Source organism: Podarcis filfolensis (assembly GCF_964270895.1).
Source record: "Podarcis filfolensis genome assembly, chromosome: 5".
In the NCBI taxonomy this organism is placed as follows: Eukaryota; Metazoa; Chordata; class Lepidosauria; order Squamata; family Lacertidae; genus Podarcis; species Podarcis filfolensis.
This window is the reverse complement of record NC_139608.1, coordinates 97,914,122-97,931,941: the sequence shown is the minus strand read 5'-3', so window position 1 is coordinate 97,931,941 and position 17,820 is coordinate 97,914,122. Positions and strand designations below refer to the sequence as shown.

General features: G+C 39.2%; 1 protein-coding gene across 3 annotated transcripts in view; it reads right to left on the bottom strand.

Annotated features, from left to right (window-relative positions):
• The window catches only part of ATXN10 (ataxin 10), a 64,472-nt gene that overhangs the window by 24,560 nt on the left and 22,092 nt on the right, over positions 1-17,820 (bottom strand). For all 3 annotated transcript variants that reach the window (XR_014548634.1, XR_014548635.1, XM_083615816.1), the window contains exons 5-9: positions 16,907-17,071; positions 7,936-8,016; positions 4,965-5,112; positions 2,968-3,076; positions 1,713-1,876 (exon numbers count right to left, since the gene is read on the bottom strand). Coding sequence is in view for 1 of the 3 variants with exons in the window: in XM_083615816.1 (XP_083471942.1) it covers positions 1,713-1,876; positions 2,968-3,076; positions 4,965-5,112; positions 7,936-8,016; positions 16,907-17,071 (667 nt within the window). In the remaining 2 variants the exon portion in view is untranslated. The remainder of the gene's footprint in view (positions 1-1,712; positions 1,877-2,967; positions 3,077-4,964; positions 5,113-7,935; positions 8,017-16,906; positions 17,072-17,820) is intronic.

The following is a 17,820-nucleotide window of genomic DNA, read 5'->3' as shown; positions in this document are numbered from 1 at the left end:
CAGCACTTTGAATTGGGTCCGGAAACTAATTGGTACCCTGTGCCATTGGCTTGCCCTGGGGAGCAACCTGGCCATTGAATTAACTGTCTTCAGAGGCAGACCTACATATATCGTAATTGGGGGGGTGTCATTCCACCCTCCTCTATCTTCCTCTGGTTCTACGCATTGCATAATTTTTTGACTTTATTGGCTGCTGTGGTTGATTTGTAGATTGATATGGGGAGGAGTTCTGGGACATTAACTTTTGCATTGCTGTCTAACCACATGTTTTGTGTCTGAGTGTCCTGTGCTCCAGCAGTGGGGCTGGCGTATGGGCAGCTGCTTGAGGGCTGAGGTGTTATTCTGCTCTGCTACTCTGCCTGGAGAGATGGGATGAGACCTCCCCTCTAGAGGGGACATTGCAAGCTGAAGATTCCCTGTCTCCAGTAGGGGGAGTCATCCCTATCAGGAATGGGGACTGAAATTCACAGTAAGAAAAAAACCTGTTTTTTATTGCCAAACAAAATTCCAAGTATTTCAAACTTGACTATTCTTCCCCAAGGCAAACTATGAAGAAACAAACCTCACCAAAAACAACCTCACACAAGTTGTCAACAAGAAGTGAAAAACCATTGTAAAAAGCACTTATTTCAGCTCAGTGAGCTATTTTCATTGGTCTATAAATGTATTAAATGCTGTAACACCTACACAATGGCAATAATTTTTCTATATAGTGAAATGGAAAATGACACTGCCGCAGGTCAGATAATATTTCAGCCTATTAAGCCAGGATATGCACAATCATTTTTCTTGCACAAACAGCCCCTTCACTCCATTATTCATGTAAGAGGCAATTAAAGCAGGAAATAAATATACAGTTTATAGTTTCCCATTTTATCTAAAGCAGGAAACTCTGGCTACCAGTTTGGGACAATTAAATACTTTCTAAAAATGGTGGTGTAACACCTTGGCTTGTTCCAAATCTGGTAATCAGTTTCCCAATTCAGATGAAACAAGGAAATATGTTAATAAGAGCCTTCCTTGTTTAATTGCTGCAAGTCACAAAGGGAAGAGGAAAGGGACTGTGTGTGTGGGCAAAAGGTCTGTGCACCTCTTTGCTTAATGAACTGAGATAGGACAAGCTGAAGATTTCTCAAGCATCAACTAGTCAGTGGCTTATAAACCCACCTTTGAACTATGGGGAATTTGAGTCACTAAATGCTACCCCTGTTCCCAATGGAGGCTGAGTTTGCTGACAGATCAAATCTATTTTAAAAGATATGTGATGAATCATCTCCATCCCAATTTGCCTTGGAGAATAAAAAATAAATGGTGGCTTATATTTAGTGCAGAATTAGTTTCTTGAAATTAGTTTCAATGTTTGTTTTCAAAAGTATTAGCTCCTACAGCTCTGAAGCTATGCTTGAAAGTTTGCAGACACTGCCTCATGAAATCTCAAAAGTCAGCAGAGGGGCAGGGGGCACAGTCAGAGCGATTACCCTCCCTATAATAAGTAGAAATTTGGTATTTTTAGCATATACATGCAGTCCTACATGAAACACCAGGAATTAATGGAAGTGATTTTAAATATTACAACTGACTTAAAGCACCCTTGCAGCATACCATATTTATTACCCACTTGAGACTTTTTTTTGCAAAATTTCTAAGATATAAATGTCTTTTTGTACTATGAACTGCACAACAAATTGCTTACAGTCTTTAGCTTTTCTTACCTTGTCTTGGTTAGCCTTATTCTTGTAACATAAATTTCCAATCAAACGAATTAGATGCGACTTAAACCCCACAGCTGGATGACAGCTTTGTTCTTGCCCAGAATGAGTCACTGTGAAGATGTTTGTGCTCTGCTTCCCAGCAAGATGTGTAAGCTGCAAAGTTTCTAAACAGAGAAAATAATTATCTTTTTTTAAAAAAATTATCTTTATAATGCCCATGATACTTAAGTTTTGTTTTACTTCATAGTAAATGCATTAGACAAAATATTCCTGTTCAAGATCAGGTTCCTGTATGTGACATTCTAACTCATGTTCTAAATGCACTGGTTCAATTAAGGCTAGTATAATGAGTCATATTACTGCAGTTTCCTGAAGTTAGCCAACATTTCAAGCATCAAGTTGAATGTATTTTGCAGCATATTTAAATATGCTGCATAAATACTTTAAAACTTGCTGGCTAAGAATGTTCGGGAACCCTCAACATTAACATATGGTTTCAGTGTTCTATGCTATCCTATGTTTAATTAGTCAGCAGGGCTATTTGGGTGAAAATTCATAAAAGTACTTATTGATCTCTAAGCTCACTGGTAAACTCTTTTGCACCAAAAGTAGCAAATATTGCTCAGTGTGCAACTTTAGAAATTATTGTTTAGTCCTCTGCTCTGGTACAATAGATAAGAAGTCAAACAGAGTCCTTTAATTCATAAGCCTAGTTCACATGTCACATAGAATCAGAGTTAAAAACAAACTACAATTTAATGTGAACCAACTCTAGTGCACGCTGCTGAAAAGTTCTGGCTGTGCTCCTCTCCAGCTCCAACTGCTGCCATAACACCAAGGTATTATAACATTTACTACCAAATTACTTCACAGGAGCATTCAAGTTTCAATTCTGTTTCACACATTCTGTACAATGTGAAGAATAAAGGCATGCAGAAAGTAGTGTGTGAAAATTGGTTCATATATGTAATTTTTTTAATACAAGATACACAATATCTTGGAATAAACATATATAGCACCAAAACTTATACCTGATGTTTTACCTGATGGTTAGCTAATCCTTTAGCAAACCTTTGAATACCTTTTTCATCCAAATATAGATATTGGAAGACATGCTATCAATTTTCTGCTTCCTATTTTTAAGTTATTGGTCACAACTGTCAAGTGTTCCTTATAAAACCTACTTTCAAGTAGAATACAAAGCATTACTCCTTAGATTATTACATTTTAAAAAATGTGTGTGCTTCTTACTTACTGACAGTCACCTCAAGCAAATCAGGGCAAGCCTGCAGACATTCCAGATGTCCAGAGTTTGATGTCATTTCACAAAGAACATCAACAAGCCGAATCGTGACTAGTGCTTCCTATGAAAAACAGGCAACAGTTTGAAATCTCAGCTTTCACCTACTTAAGAAGTAAATTTCTAGCACCTATGGCAGCAAATGCCTACTGAAATTGCCAGATGGTATTAGAGGATATTGCACATGGTCATGGGGTAAGCTTTACTTGCAAACACAGTTCCTTGTCCCAATGTAGTATAAATGCATGATTATTCAAAACAAACAAAACTGCATGTTTTGTACAGACTGCAGAATTCAGGTTTTTTTGGCACTGAAATATTATTACCCTTGTGCTGATTTTTTTACAACCTTCTTTGGTATAGTGGTGCCTCGGGTTATATACGCTGCAGGTTACATATGTTTCAGGTTACAGACTCCGCTAACCCAGAAATATTACCTCGGGTTAAGAACTTTGCTTCAGAATGAGAACAGAAATCACGGCAGTGGGAGGCCCCATTAGCTAAAGTGGTGCTTCAAGTTAAGAACAGTTTCAGGTTAAGAACAGACCTCCAGAACGAATTAAGTTCTTAATCCGAGGTACCACTGTACTGATTTTTTTCTAATTCTTTTTTTTTTTAATGATTTTTTATTAAAGGTTTTTATAACAACAACAAAACATATAACAAATACATAAACAGACAAAAACAATATTTTTTTCTAATTCAAAAGCCTTGCAACATAGTCAAATACAAATGAGCATATTGTACTACAAATATCCAATCAACCTCAGAATCACAAATACATAATCAAGAACAGAAATACTGCTGCAAGGGTGATACTCTAAAAACTAAACACAAACTTGAAATAAAGAAATATAGAAAGTCTCTAGCTACATTAGTTTCAATATAAGATTGTTCTGCAACAGAATTAAATAGTTTGTGGCAAAGTAATTATATTTACATTAAAGTTCAATAAATATTCATTTGAAATAATGTGCAGTATTTGTGATTAGATAGAAAGGGAAATTATTGTCATTTGTGTATTATTTATTCAACCTGAGAGCTGTTGCTTGGAATTGTCTAACTGCAGCTGGATTGATCTGTACCAACTGTGGTAATTGCAAATCATCATATGCAGAAAACAGATTATATAAAATTTAAGACTAGAAAGCGATAATTATGGGCTACAGCGGCAGAGCCGTCTGTTATATTATGGCTTTCCTGAATAAGACAGGAATTGCAACTGAAAATCCAGTCCATAAGATAGAGAAGTGTTAATGTTTGGATAAAGGTCATCATAAATCCAGGATTTTCTAAACTGCATGAACAAACTAGTTAACAGAAACAGCAGATCAATCTGTTCCTGGATTATATCCATTTGAGAAGATGGTATGATTGTATATTTTCCTCCTTTCCAAATATCTATAAAGAACTAGATTTCAGAAAGAGATATGGTTTCCAGCCTTCTCCTTGACATTTTGTTCAAATCAGAAGGCTATTTTCCTTCCCACAGGGAAGAATTCAAACAAAGGAATCCCCCATTTGTAGCCTAAGAGAGTACAAGTAATTTTCAATGTGATCTAGCCACAAGTATTAGGATGAACTGTATCAGCTAATATATCAACTGTGTGGCAATATTACAAGTTATTACTGGGACATGCATATCCAAACATCTCTGATATTTCATGCACTTGATACTACAGACTCAATCACCACGATCTCATAAATTGGCTCATGCGCTGTTTGCCCACCCACAGAACATCCCTATTTGTTTCAAGACAGCAGAAAAATCCATGGATGCAGATTAACATTTGATCTTTAAATGTCTGCTTTCCTATCAATAATGTCTTAGAGGACATGTACGGAGTAACTCTCTGTAGTGAGCTGAACTGGTAAATGCAAATGAGAGCCACAGAGCTCTAGATCAGATCATGTTTCATCAGGTTTACAACATCAGATAAAAATGTACTTACCTCATCATCATCATTTGCTGCAAAAGCCAATATGAGCACGGCTTGACATTTCTCCTTGAAACAACTTACAAGAAATTTGGCTGTTTCTGCACTGATAACTGCATTGTTTTCACCAATTTCGGACTGTATCAATTCTAAAAATGAAGCCCTAGAATAAAAATGCAAGCCTTGCTTATTTACATTGAAGTATACCAAATGGAGGGCACAATCAATATATTTAAATTAGACCACAGTTGCTAGGCCACCACAGATCCCCTGATGCCTCATGGAGTCTCTGACCAAAGAAATTCCAGTCCGCACCTTAAGTATGATTTTTACTTACCTAGTTATAAAAATGTTTATATACCACTACTCATTTTTTTTAAAAAAATCAGAGTGGTTTACAACAATTAAACTGAAGTAAGAGGTAATATTCACTCAGTTTATCCTTCAGTCTATACCAGATGTGTGATACATTTCTTTTATTAAATTCAGGAAATGACCCATTTTTTGTTTTTCTTTCTTGTTTAAGACTACAACTCCCATAATCCTTGACCCCTGGAAATGCTGGCTGGGGCAGATGAAAGTTGTGTTCCAAAACAGGGCACCAGGCTGGAGTCTGCTGCTCCAGTAGAATGAGCTGACAATTTTTGTCAGTATTGAACAAGCATTATGCTGGCCACTAGCAAAAGATTAACTATCAGGTTTCTTTGGTACATTCATTATACAATTTAGAACCATTGTTAGTATGTCAATTTGCAAACTGAACCTTATTACTTGAGCCCAATCATTTTGAACTGTGGGTCATCTTCATAACATATAAGTCTGCATCCACCATTCCGCATTTCAAGCATCCAAACATATCCATTCCATATATTCATTCTTTGATGTGTCACATATTATCTAGAGTATCTTAAATTAGGTCTCTTTCAATGATGTATTGGCAGAAAAGTGCTTTTTGGCTCCTATATTTTCGGCCCTACCTCTCTGAAGAAGTTCCAAAATCTTTTCCCCAAACGATAACCCTCATTTTTTCCAAATTTAAAAGGCAGTACAGTTTGAAAAGATACATGAATATACTCCTTTAACTTCACAAGGAGTCAACTGCCTAGGTTACAGTCTTCCCAATTCTTGTGTTACAAAATGTTAACAACCCCCAGCCCAATTTAAATTGTCCAATTATTGTTCAATTAATAAGATGCTCCCTTGAGACGAATCCTGATTCCCAAACTATATCCCAAGTCTTAAAACTTACTAGCCTGTAAAATGAAATTCTCTGCTATTTCTTATATGAGGGGCTTTTAGAGGTTGGACAGATTACTTGGTCCCTTCTTTGCCAGCCCCTCTTGGGAGTAAAAAGCAGACTAGTAAAAAGAAAAGAAAATGTCAAGCTAGAAACGCAGGAGGAGGCCACTCCACTGCCCCTTCTACTGCGTTCTGGCTGCTAGGGCTGTGGCCAGAAGTGGCACGCTCTGTGTGAGGGAGCCCCCTGGCAACTGTTTATGTTGTTATTTGTTTGTTTGTTTGTTTCATAAAATGTATACACTGCTTGATTTCTTTTGCCTGCTATTGCTGACAGTTCTGCTGCTAGCACCAACAGTGAAAAGTGATAACTGACAGCTTTGCTTGTTCCTTACGAAGCTGATGTGAAGTCTAGGGCCCAGGAACAAGCTGTCAAGGTAACAAGCAAGTCAGAGGGTTGGGGATGGAAAGGGCAAGTACTGTGTTTACCAACCATTTATTCATGTATTTTCTTAAAGTACAACTTGTTCCCCTGTAATAAGGGGAAAGGCAATGGGCGGCAGGAGCTTAATCTAAACCCTGTAAAAATTATAGCTCAGGAGTGGCATCCTAGGGGTGAGAAGTCTGTTGAACCTTTTTTTCCTGCTCTAACTCTAGCAGGGCAGCCTTGGGGGACTGCAGCAAACCGCAACTACAACCGTAGTTCAGTTTCAAATTTAGGGTATGAAACGGACATCTTAAAACTAAAGAGTAACTTACACGTCTAAAAACCTCACTGGAAGTTTACCACAGGTTCGACTTAAGGTTAAGTGCAGCATATAAACTAAATGGTAAGGGCAGGCCTCAAGCCAAGTTAAAAGCTCAGCTTTTGCTTCAGATTCAAAATCAGTAAAAACTAGTTGAGTAAAAAACATACTCACTTAAGACTGTAATCCTAACTATGTCTAATCAATAGGGCTAACTCCCATGTAAGTGGGGTTAGGAATGCAGAATAGATCATCGTACGTTGTCCACTCCCCAGAAAAAAATCCCATCCACAGGGTGCTAATCTAACCTAAACCGGCTTTCAGGTTCCTGTTCACTAAATAGTGGTGCAGCCAGTTGCTGGCCCACATCTCCTTATGTTTTTTTTAATGAGGCCTGCCTGATTGTGTTAAAAATATGTATATTGTAGATTCTTACCTCACTTTATATAATGTGCGACTTCTACCCCACCCATTTCCTTTTTGAAGAGTAGCACACTTGCTCTTTTCCATACACAGAATTCATGTGCATGTTTGTGCAGATTGCGATATAAAAGAACACGGCACAAATGCATTGTCGCATTCATTGTGCACTTCCTTTGCAAGGTAGTGAAGCATATCTAAAGTTATTTGGTGCAAATCTGTTTTTTTCAAATAGCTATTAAATGGCTGTATAAGTTGAGCCATAAAATACAACAGGGTGCGGTGCACTTATGAAATCAAGGCATAAGCATGAAATCTTGCCTTCATTTTCTCTTTCTGTGTGTGCATTTCTTACAGAGTAAGGGCGCCAACCTGGATTCTGCAACCCCTATCTAAATCCCTGCCAGTTGTGGCTAAATTGTAATGTTAACCAACCAATTTAAAACCATTACTGACATAGAAACATGTATTTAGAGATTGTGTGCCAACTATGAAACCACACTTCTTCTTTTTTCAAATCATGTGAACAGGATACTCTATATGGAATGCTAAATGCTGAAACCCACATTGGTTTTTGGGGTTACCTTTCTTGATTGCTCAGTTTGGCATACATGGCTTTGACCAACTCGGGGCACTTCAGCAAATGGTTGGTAACAATCAAGAACCTGAAAGAGGAGGAAAAACAATAGGACAAACTGTTGTTGGTTGTAGGAAAACTGCAAAAGTTAGCTACTTTGCACTGTGCAAAGTTAGTTCACACTGGCCTTTTATAATAGTTGGTCACTAATCAAGTTACATTTCTATCAGTACCTGCTAAACTATAAAAAGACGACAAAAAAACAACAAATTTAACTATTTTTTTCTTTGCAACCATGGACATGTGCAGTGCCGGATTTATGTATAAGCTAAACAAGCTGTAGCTTAGGACCCCACTCTCTTGGGCCCCCCAAAAAAATTTTAAGGGGGGAAAACTAGATGTACATTTCCAAAATATAAGATAAGTTCAACAATTACTTTGATAAAAGACATATTTTGTTATATGCAAATGGCTTTAGATAGCTATTAGGTCCATAAATTACCATATAGCATATATTCAACACAAAAAACAGTGAAAATTTGTTGTTGACAAAGGACAGCTGGACATATAAAGGGCCCCATTACCTTCAGTTGCTTAGGGCCTCATCAAACCTAAATCCAGCCCTGGACATGTGTCACAGGCAATCTCATTATAAATTCTAGCCTATAAATATATTTGCTAATTGCTACTGCAATCCCTAACCTTCTAAATTCATGAAGGACCATGTGTGCAGCCTGGGAGTCATTTTAGACTCCTAGCTGTTCATGAAGGCATAGGTCAATTCTGTGTCCGGGGTAGCTGTCTACTAGCTCCATCTGGCTAAGACCGTACCTGCCTGCAGACTGTCTCACCAGAGTGGTACGTGTTTTGGTTATCTTCTGCTTGGACTATTGCAATGCGCTCTATATAGGGCTACCTTTGAAGGTGACTCAGAAACTACAACTAATCCAGAACTGGTGACTGCAAGTGGCTGCCGGGACCATATAACACTGGTCCTAAAGGAAATTCACTGGCTCCCAGGACATTTCTGAGCACAATTCAAAGTCTTGGTGCTGACCTTTAAACCCCTTAACAGCCTCAGCCCAGTATACCTGAAGGAGGGTCTTCACCCCCATCATCCACCCCCAAGGGTCTCCTGGCGGTTCCCTCCCTGTGAGAAGTGAAGTTACAAGGAACCAGGCAGAGGGCCTTCTCGGTAGTGGTGCCCTCCCTGTGGAACGCCCTCCCATCAAAAGTCAAGGAGATAAAGAACTACACAACTTTTAGAAGATATCTGAAGGCAGCACTGTATCGGGAAGTTTTTAATGTGTGATGTTTTATTTTGTTTTCATAGGTGTTGGAAGCCGCCCAGAGTGGCTGGGGAAACCCAGCCAGATGGGCAGGGTATAAAATCATCATCCTCATCTTCACCAGCTTAGGGTGGGTGGCTGCCACAGGAGAGGCACAACTTCATCCAGTCAGGTGGAAGCTATCACCAGCAGTAGAGAGCAAAAGGTCCTGAAACAGGGCATATCCAGGTGGAATGGGTTGCCAAAGCTTCAGTTCTGTCCGATTCAAAACACCATGCATTCCACCAAGTGGCCCAGTCCTCAGACCCCTCAAGTATGCTGGCTTAGTGGTAGCATTGCAAAATATAACAAATGCTCCCCCCCCCCCGCCCCGCTTTCTGTCCTGGCTGGCAACACTTCAGAAATTGGTCCATTGCGCCTTGACCCCAGTTTAAGAAGATTAAATAGTAAGTGATATTTTTTAAAAAATAAAATAAAATAAATGAATTGGATATTGTTCAGGCAGACTTAAACGTAATATAAAGTAAATGGGAGAAACAAGAATACAATCATTTGTAAATGTCCAGAAGACAATAGGTTAAACATGCTAAATAGATAACTCAATTACGATACTGAGTTTCATATGCACACAAATAGTTGGATTAAATTCCCTGTCCCACGCAAGCCAGGACATCTTTGATAACGGAAGTAGGCAAATTCCTCTGTAGATTTTCCTAAACTACAAAAATGGAGATTCCCAATCTAATGTTCTTTCCACATGCACCCCTTTGTCCAATGGATCATGCACTGCTGCGTAACAAGGAGTGTTGTAAAAACATTTGAAACCTTCAGGATTCAGTCTTGGACAAAGATGGAAAAAACAATCATAATTTTTTTTTAGCTGCTGACTGTGAATTTTAGGTGACCAGGTAACCAACTAGGCACTTGGTTTTTGAGAAAGATAGAACACTAAGGATGCAATCCTATATATATTTACATGAGCATGAGCTCCATTCAAGTCATGTGCTATGATTTTGCTATAAACAGGAGAAGGGAAGATTTACCAGATTATAGGATTATTTCATCTCAAACCAAAATAGTTGCATTTCCTTAAGAAGCAAAATTACACCTTTTACAAGTAATAAATCTGACTGATTAAGGAAGGGGGTTGGAAAACAAACAGAATCACAACCAAATTACACATTAAATGCAAAATGGGGGTACCACCAAAAATGTCATCGCCCATAACGCTTGCCCTATGCAATGACACCATTGCATTCTGAGTTTTTCTTCTCTCCACCAGCCTATGATAAGGAATGAGACATGAAAACTCACAGAATGACTTCACAACATGGCGTAAGTGCTCCTAAATATTGCAGATGAGAGTAGGCAAATTCACCAAGGGAATATGCCTTTTCAGCAGCATCCTCATAGTGTGCAAAGTATGTCCCCTGACACTCCAAACGGCCAGATCCACTTGTAGCCCCACCCACAAAGGCATTGTGTTTATATTATGCAATGTGGCCCAGCTTCAATGCTGAGAATAGGACCATTAGATGTGCTTTGCCCAGCTTCAGCACAAAAATCATTTCCACATGGTGTTTGTGATTATATTAGTCACAATTCCCATTCAAAAGTCAAATATAGTCATGGCTTTGAGAGAAAACTATTAAAAGAGTTCTTGTAGAATACCAGCATTGCTTCTACAGATGTCAAGTATCTGTTGCAACGCTACAATTAAAGAACATTTTTTCCAGTGAGAAATAGCTATCAAACCCTCACTTGCACTTGGAACCTGTAACATGAGGAAACTCCAACTTTCCAGGAATTAAAAACAAATTTGGTCTTTTGGAGAGCTCACAATTTTGTAGAGGAAAAAATAAAACTATCCCTAAGTTAGAAAGGAAGGATTTTCAACCCGTAAGAGGGCTGAAAAATATTTTTACACACAGCTAGAGAATACTTTACATATTCTAGCATAATGATTATACAATTCCATGACTCCCTTTTCAAACTCTTCCTCACAGCTTCTGGTCTCAACTACTGGCTTTCCATTCATGATTAGCTCCACAAGCTTGAAGTATCTACGAAGTGGGGAAGGATAACGCTATTTTCTGGTCTTTAAACTTGTAGAAGAGAGGTACAGAATCAGCTATACAGTCATACCTCGAGTTGAATGTGCTTCAGGTTGAGCGCTTTCGGGTTGCGCTCCGCAGCAACCCGGAAGTAACAGAGCGCATTACTTTCAGGTTTTGCCGCTCGAGCATGCGCAGACGCTCAAAATGACGTCAGGCGCATGCATGGAAGCGGCGAAACGCACCCCGTGCACATGTAGATGTGCTGTCGCATCTTACGTTCCGTTTGGGATGTGAACGGGGCTCCAGAACGGATCCCGTTCGCATCCCGAGGTACCACTGTATATATATGCTTATTCCAGTTAAGAACAAATACGAAGAAGGGCACAGTTTAGTTTCTTCTCCCCCATTATCCTCTCCTCCACCACAACTATATCAACAGATAAAAATGGTTCCTCCCCAAAGAATTCTGCTTTTTTCTGGACTTCGCATGTATAAACACACTTGGAATAAAGTTCTTGTTTCCTCACCTCAAAAGGGGTATTTCAAAACTGGAAAAGATGTAGAAAAAGTAAACCAAAATGATCAAGGAAAGGTTACAGTGTTGGGGCTTACCGGTTGAGAGAGAAGGTGAGTAAGAAGAGATATGATAGAAATTATGCATGGTGTGGAGAAACTAGACCGAGAAAACTTTTCTCCCACTCTTATAATACTAGAATTTGGGGACATTCGATGAAACAGAATGTTGGAAGATTCAAAATGGGGAAAGGGAAGCACTTCTTCACACACTGTACTATGGAATTTGCCGCCACAAAATGTAGTGATGGCCCCCAACCAGCATGGCTTGAAAAGGGGTCAGACAGATTCATGGAGGTTTAGGCTATCAGTGGTTACCACTACAGTGGTTGTGTATTACGGTACTTCCCATATCAGAGGTGAGATGCCTCTGAAGACCATTGCTGGGAATCACGAGTGGGGAAGCGCCCTTCTGGCAGGCTTCGCGTCTCCTACTAGCCATGAGGGCCGTGCACTAGGACCTCCCTTGTCAGAGCCAGTCTGCCTCTGAAGACCACAAGGGAGGGCACACTCAGGTCCTGCGTAGAGGCAGAGCGCAGGCATCTGCTTGGCCCTGTGAGACCAGGATGCTGGACCAGGCGGGCCATTGGCTTGATCTAGCAGGCTCTCCTTGGGTGCTCAGGAGGGAATGCTTGTTCTAAAATTATCTAAAGACAAATAATGCTTTTTCTTCAAATCAGTAATTTTAATATGACAAATGTAGCTGATTGAAGCTCATTGACGAACCCTTCCTTAATGGAGCACCAGTCCTAAATCTAGTCTCTAGTGTGTATCTGACGAAGTGTGCATGCACACGAAAGCTCATACCAAGAACTAACTTAGTTGGTCTTTAAGGTGCTACTGGAAAGAAAATTTTTTTTTTGTTTTAAATCTAGTCTGTAATTGAATATCCATAGTTTTTCTAAATTAGCTTTTATAACATATACTGGATAAATTATAATGCATCTTTGAAGCACTTTTCCCTATCCCAGATATACAGTATGTGTTTGCAGGTTCAATGTTTAAAATAGATAACATATGGTGTCCAAAGTTGTTTCTTTTCCCTTTTACAGGCGGTAGCTTTCAAAAGACACAAGGCTCTTCTCTGCTGTTGATTAGAGCAAACCAAAATAGAAAAAAATTATCTAACTTCTTGAAGACTTTTAAATTTTCCAGTGCCTAAGGCATGACTTTTCATCTGCTTGCGTGTAAAGAAGTGTTTTTTTATACGTAAAAGGGGGAGGGGGAGGGAAGGAAGAAATGCAACTCAGAGAAGCAGTTGGATCAGTTTACACTGCAGTTCATGACATTCCCATCTTATTTCTGCTATCTCCTCTCCCTCTACCCAAGAAAACATATGAGTAGATAACCACAATAATGATTACAGGACTGGGATAATAAACAGGGTAGAAGACGACGGATATATATATATATATATATATATATATATATATATATATACACACACACACACACACACACACACACACTATATATATATATATATATATATCTACGATTTGGCACAGTATGTATTGCACAGAACTCACACTCTCAGTCAGCAATGCAATACATCCACACAAGATCCTTGCTCTATTTTTTTATTATTATTATGGCCTGTGCTAATCATTACAATATAAGGATTAGACAAGCTGCCTTATAATTAACCACCCATTGGTGTATTTAGCACAAAACTATCCCCTTTACTATCTAGCGGCTATCCAAGATTTCAGCTAGATGCTTTCTCCACCCCTAATACCTGAGGTCCTTTTAACCGGATATATTGTGAATTGCTTCAGGAACATTTATATATGGAAAACCTTTTGTCTCTGACCAATCTACTTGCAAGTAAGCTACCCCAGGTTGCACATAATACAGGGTACAGCCAAGTGGACAGCATCCTATTTGCTCACATCCCTAAGCCCACATTTCTGCCACAGTGAGTTGCCAAGTATGACTCTTAAAGATCTACTGAGTCCCAAGACCCCTTGGCCAGGCTAACTTCTAAGGAGACCAAGTTAAATTGCTTTGTGGTTTAAAAAGGAACCTGTATAACCTATCTCAGACAGTACAATTCTGCACCTGAAGAAATCCAGGTTACCATATCTAGTGAGGCCAAGATGCTCAGTTTAAGCAGTGTATATTTCTGGTAGATGGGAAGGGGGTTCAACTTGGTTTAGATGAAAAACAACAACTGAAGAAAGCTAGATACACACACACACACACACCCCTTCAACATTAATAAAATGTCCCATCCCCCCCTTTTTAAGGCCACTACTGTGCTAGAAAAAATAATTCCCTCACTTAAAACAACAGCATATACTATTTCTGTATATAGAGTATATCAGTCATCATTTAGGGAGGGAAATGCCTCTAAGAAAACAAAAATGAGTATACTGGGGGGGTTTTTTGGGGGGCAACAACTAAATATGCTAATAAATTTGAAACTAAGGCAACCCCCACAGTATATCAAAGTAAATATGGTATCTTGCCTTTCACGTTTAAATATATAAAACCATGGCTAATTCTTTGAGAAGAATCTCAGAGACAGAAGGCTTTTTAATAATCAAAATATCTGTTTCTGAGCACAATTCAAAGTGCTGGTGCTGACCTTTAAAGCCCTAAACGGCGTCAGTCCAGTATATCTGAAGGAGCGTCTCCTCCCCCATCGTTCTGCCCGGACATTGAGGTCCAGCGCTGAGGGCCTTCTGGCAGCTCCCTCATTGCGAGAAGTGAGGTTACAGGGAACCAGGCAGAGGGCCTTCTCGGTAGTGGCGCCCTCCCATGAGATGTCAAGGAAATAAACAACTGCCTGACTTTTAGATAACATCTGAAAGCAGTCAGTGTTAGAAACTGGGGTAGAAAAGCTAGGAGCCAAATGGCTTCTGGGACCTGGGTTGTGGGCCCCAAAAGAGAATGGCTAGTTGCCACAGGAGGGTTCAGCAACACTTTTTATTTATCATTTTGATAAACATGAACTAATATGCAATTCACATAAATGACACATTGTGAATATCACATTTTAGCAGAAATTATAAATAAATGTTTACGTTAATTTGGTGTTTACAATAAAAATATTGGTACCATACTTCAGTTTTCAAAACACTCTACTCTTTATTATTAAACTCCTTACCATATTGTCTATCCTTAACATACACTACTGTACAAGGCTTCAATGCACCTACATTTCAGTAGTCATTGAGTGTCAACCTGACACAAAAAATGGCACCCAGACTTTTTGAGGTGCTCGCAAATGGAGAATCTTTAGGCACAAAATGTGCCTGGTGCCCTGTACAGGGAGGTTTTTAATGTTTGATGTTTTATTGTGTTTTTAATATTCTGTTGGGAGCCACCCAGAGTGGCTGGGGAAACCCAGTCAGAGGGGTGGCATATAAATTAAAAAATATGTATATAAGTATTTGCATTTATTTACAAAATTATTCCAAAGCTTCTTTCTCACAGCAAAATCTAGCTATCACAACCAGTACCAAACTCCACTTGTGTCAAGTTGCTGAAAATCTACCTCTGTTATTCTTCCCAACAATACAAGCTCTGGAATAGGATAACTCCAATGCCCTAAGGAATCTTACTGATTCTGTAATGGCTTCTTCAGATACAGAGTAAAATAAACTTTCCATTTTAGATATTGCTTTTTCCCTCATCTCCTCCCAGAACCATCTCCATCACTCAGCTGGGATCAATGTCCATTAGGTCCTCCTCTCCCTGAACAGGATTTATTATAGCAGTTTACTAACTGGACATACAACAAAATTCATCAAAAGGAATGATGGTGATGAATCTCGTGTTCAGGGTCCTAACACCGTAAGCGGCAAGGAGCTCAAGGCGGGCACAGCACTCGCCTCACTTTCCGCTTTATTGTTTCTGACAGACAGAAAGCAGTCTGGATACTCATTCCTCATTGCGTCGTTCAAGGAGGCACAAATAAGTGTGAATTCAAATGAGAATTGTTTTTCACTTCATGTATTAGTTCAAAAAGTGTGAATAAGAGAGTTTCAAATTTCTCACCATCCCTATCTGCAAGTGGCATTTATTTTAGAGTCCAAAAAGCCCTGCAGACATGCAAAAACGCGGCAGCTAAAAAAAAGCCAATGCAATTCTGGGCTGCATCAATAGGAGTATAGCATCTAGATCAAGGGAAGTAATAGTGCCACTGTATTCTGCTCTGGTCAGACCTCACCTGGAGTACTGTGTCCAGTTCTGGGCACCACAGTTCAAGAAGGACACTGACAAACTGGAACGTGTCCAGAGGAGGGCAACCAAAATGGTCAAAGGCCTGGAAACGATGCCTTATGAGGAACGGCTAAGGGAGCTGGGCATGTTTAGCCTGGAGAAGAGGAGGTTAAGGGGTGATATGATAGCCATGTTCAAATATATAAAAGGATGTCACATAGAGGAGGGAGAAAGGTTGTTTTCTGCTGCTCCAGAGAAGCGGACACGGAGCAATGGATCCAAACTACAAGAAAGAAGATTCCACCTAAATATTAGGAAGAACTTCCTGACAGTAAGAGCTGTTCGACAGTGGAATTTGCTGCCAAGGAGTGTGGTGGAGTCTCCTTCTTTGGAGGTCTTTAAGCAGAGGCTTGACAACCATATGTCAGGAGTGCTCTGATGGTGTTTCCTGCTTGGCAGGGGGTTGGACTCGATGGCCCTTGTGGTCTCTTCCAACTCTATGATTCTATGATTCTATGATTCTTTAAAAAAGCCCAACAACCTGCACATCCAAAAGGGTTTATCACATTCTCCTTCCTCCCACAACAACTTGTAGCAAGAGATGAAGAGTGTGAAATTATTGTAATTATGGCCCAGCTTGTTAGAAACATGTGACTTCTACCAGAGACTATGGAGCACCATTGGGCATTCAGTTCTTTCAATCCCAGCCTTATTTTGGGCCAATATAAAGTTTACATATTGTTAAGTTCTCTTAGAATTAAAATCAATATTAAGTTATTACAATGTATTTACTAAAAGAAGTTAAACACAAGCTGCACATCTCATCTGAGAAAAGACAACTATCAAAGACTTAAGGCAATGTATTGGGAAAAAGGAGAGCTTTACAGACGTCCATTCCGATTCCGGGTACTTCCTGGATGCCTGCAGAACAGCAAGGGCAATGTTCAAGTTGCTTTCTTCCTGTAGTTCTCTTGTCCTCTCAGGGTTAAGACAAGTGAAAAGAACCATACAGCAATAGGCAACCGTTTTCTCATCTTGATGATTCAAGCAATTCCTCAAAAACAAAATGGAAAAGCAGGAATATTTATTGTTCTGGATTGTTTAGGCTATGTACCAACAGCCAATGTGTAATGCACCCAACTCTTCAAACGGTGATGGGTATTTACTGAATCTAAGAATGTTGGAAGGGAATTTGGGGGTTATTTTATTCTAATGGATATCCCCAATTAATCCCTCAATGTGTAATGCAATCAATCAATCAATCAATAAAATACCATATCACAGGGTGGTTCACAACATAAAAATACAAAATAAGAAGACAAAATACTTAATAAAACAAAAACAAAGAAAACAAACCAATAACCCCACTCCCACAAACACATTTAAAAAGCCATAGAATGTAAATCAGCCAAAGGCCTGTTTATAGAGAAGGGTTTTCACCCACACATCCATCCATCCAAAAATTTACCTGAAACTAGAAAGGTCAGGATTGGTTCCTGTCTGGTTCTGCTAATCTAAGAATTGCTACTGAAGCAAGCAAGCACTGAAGCTGTATTATTATGTCATCCTTTTAACACCAATTGCTTTGACACTCTTTGGAAACAGAGAGGGAATTCATACAAAGTTAAGCGCTTATGTTTATATGAATGGAATGGTAACTAGAAATGTTTAAATTGTGATGCTGTGTACAGTGTTTTTTACTTCATTGTTTGCTACCTTGCCCTCACAGTTTTCGGAAGCAGGTTAGAGTTGTGGCCAAGTAGAGATTTTTAAATGGAGATTTTTCTATTTAAATCCCCCAAA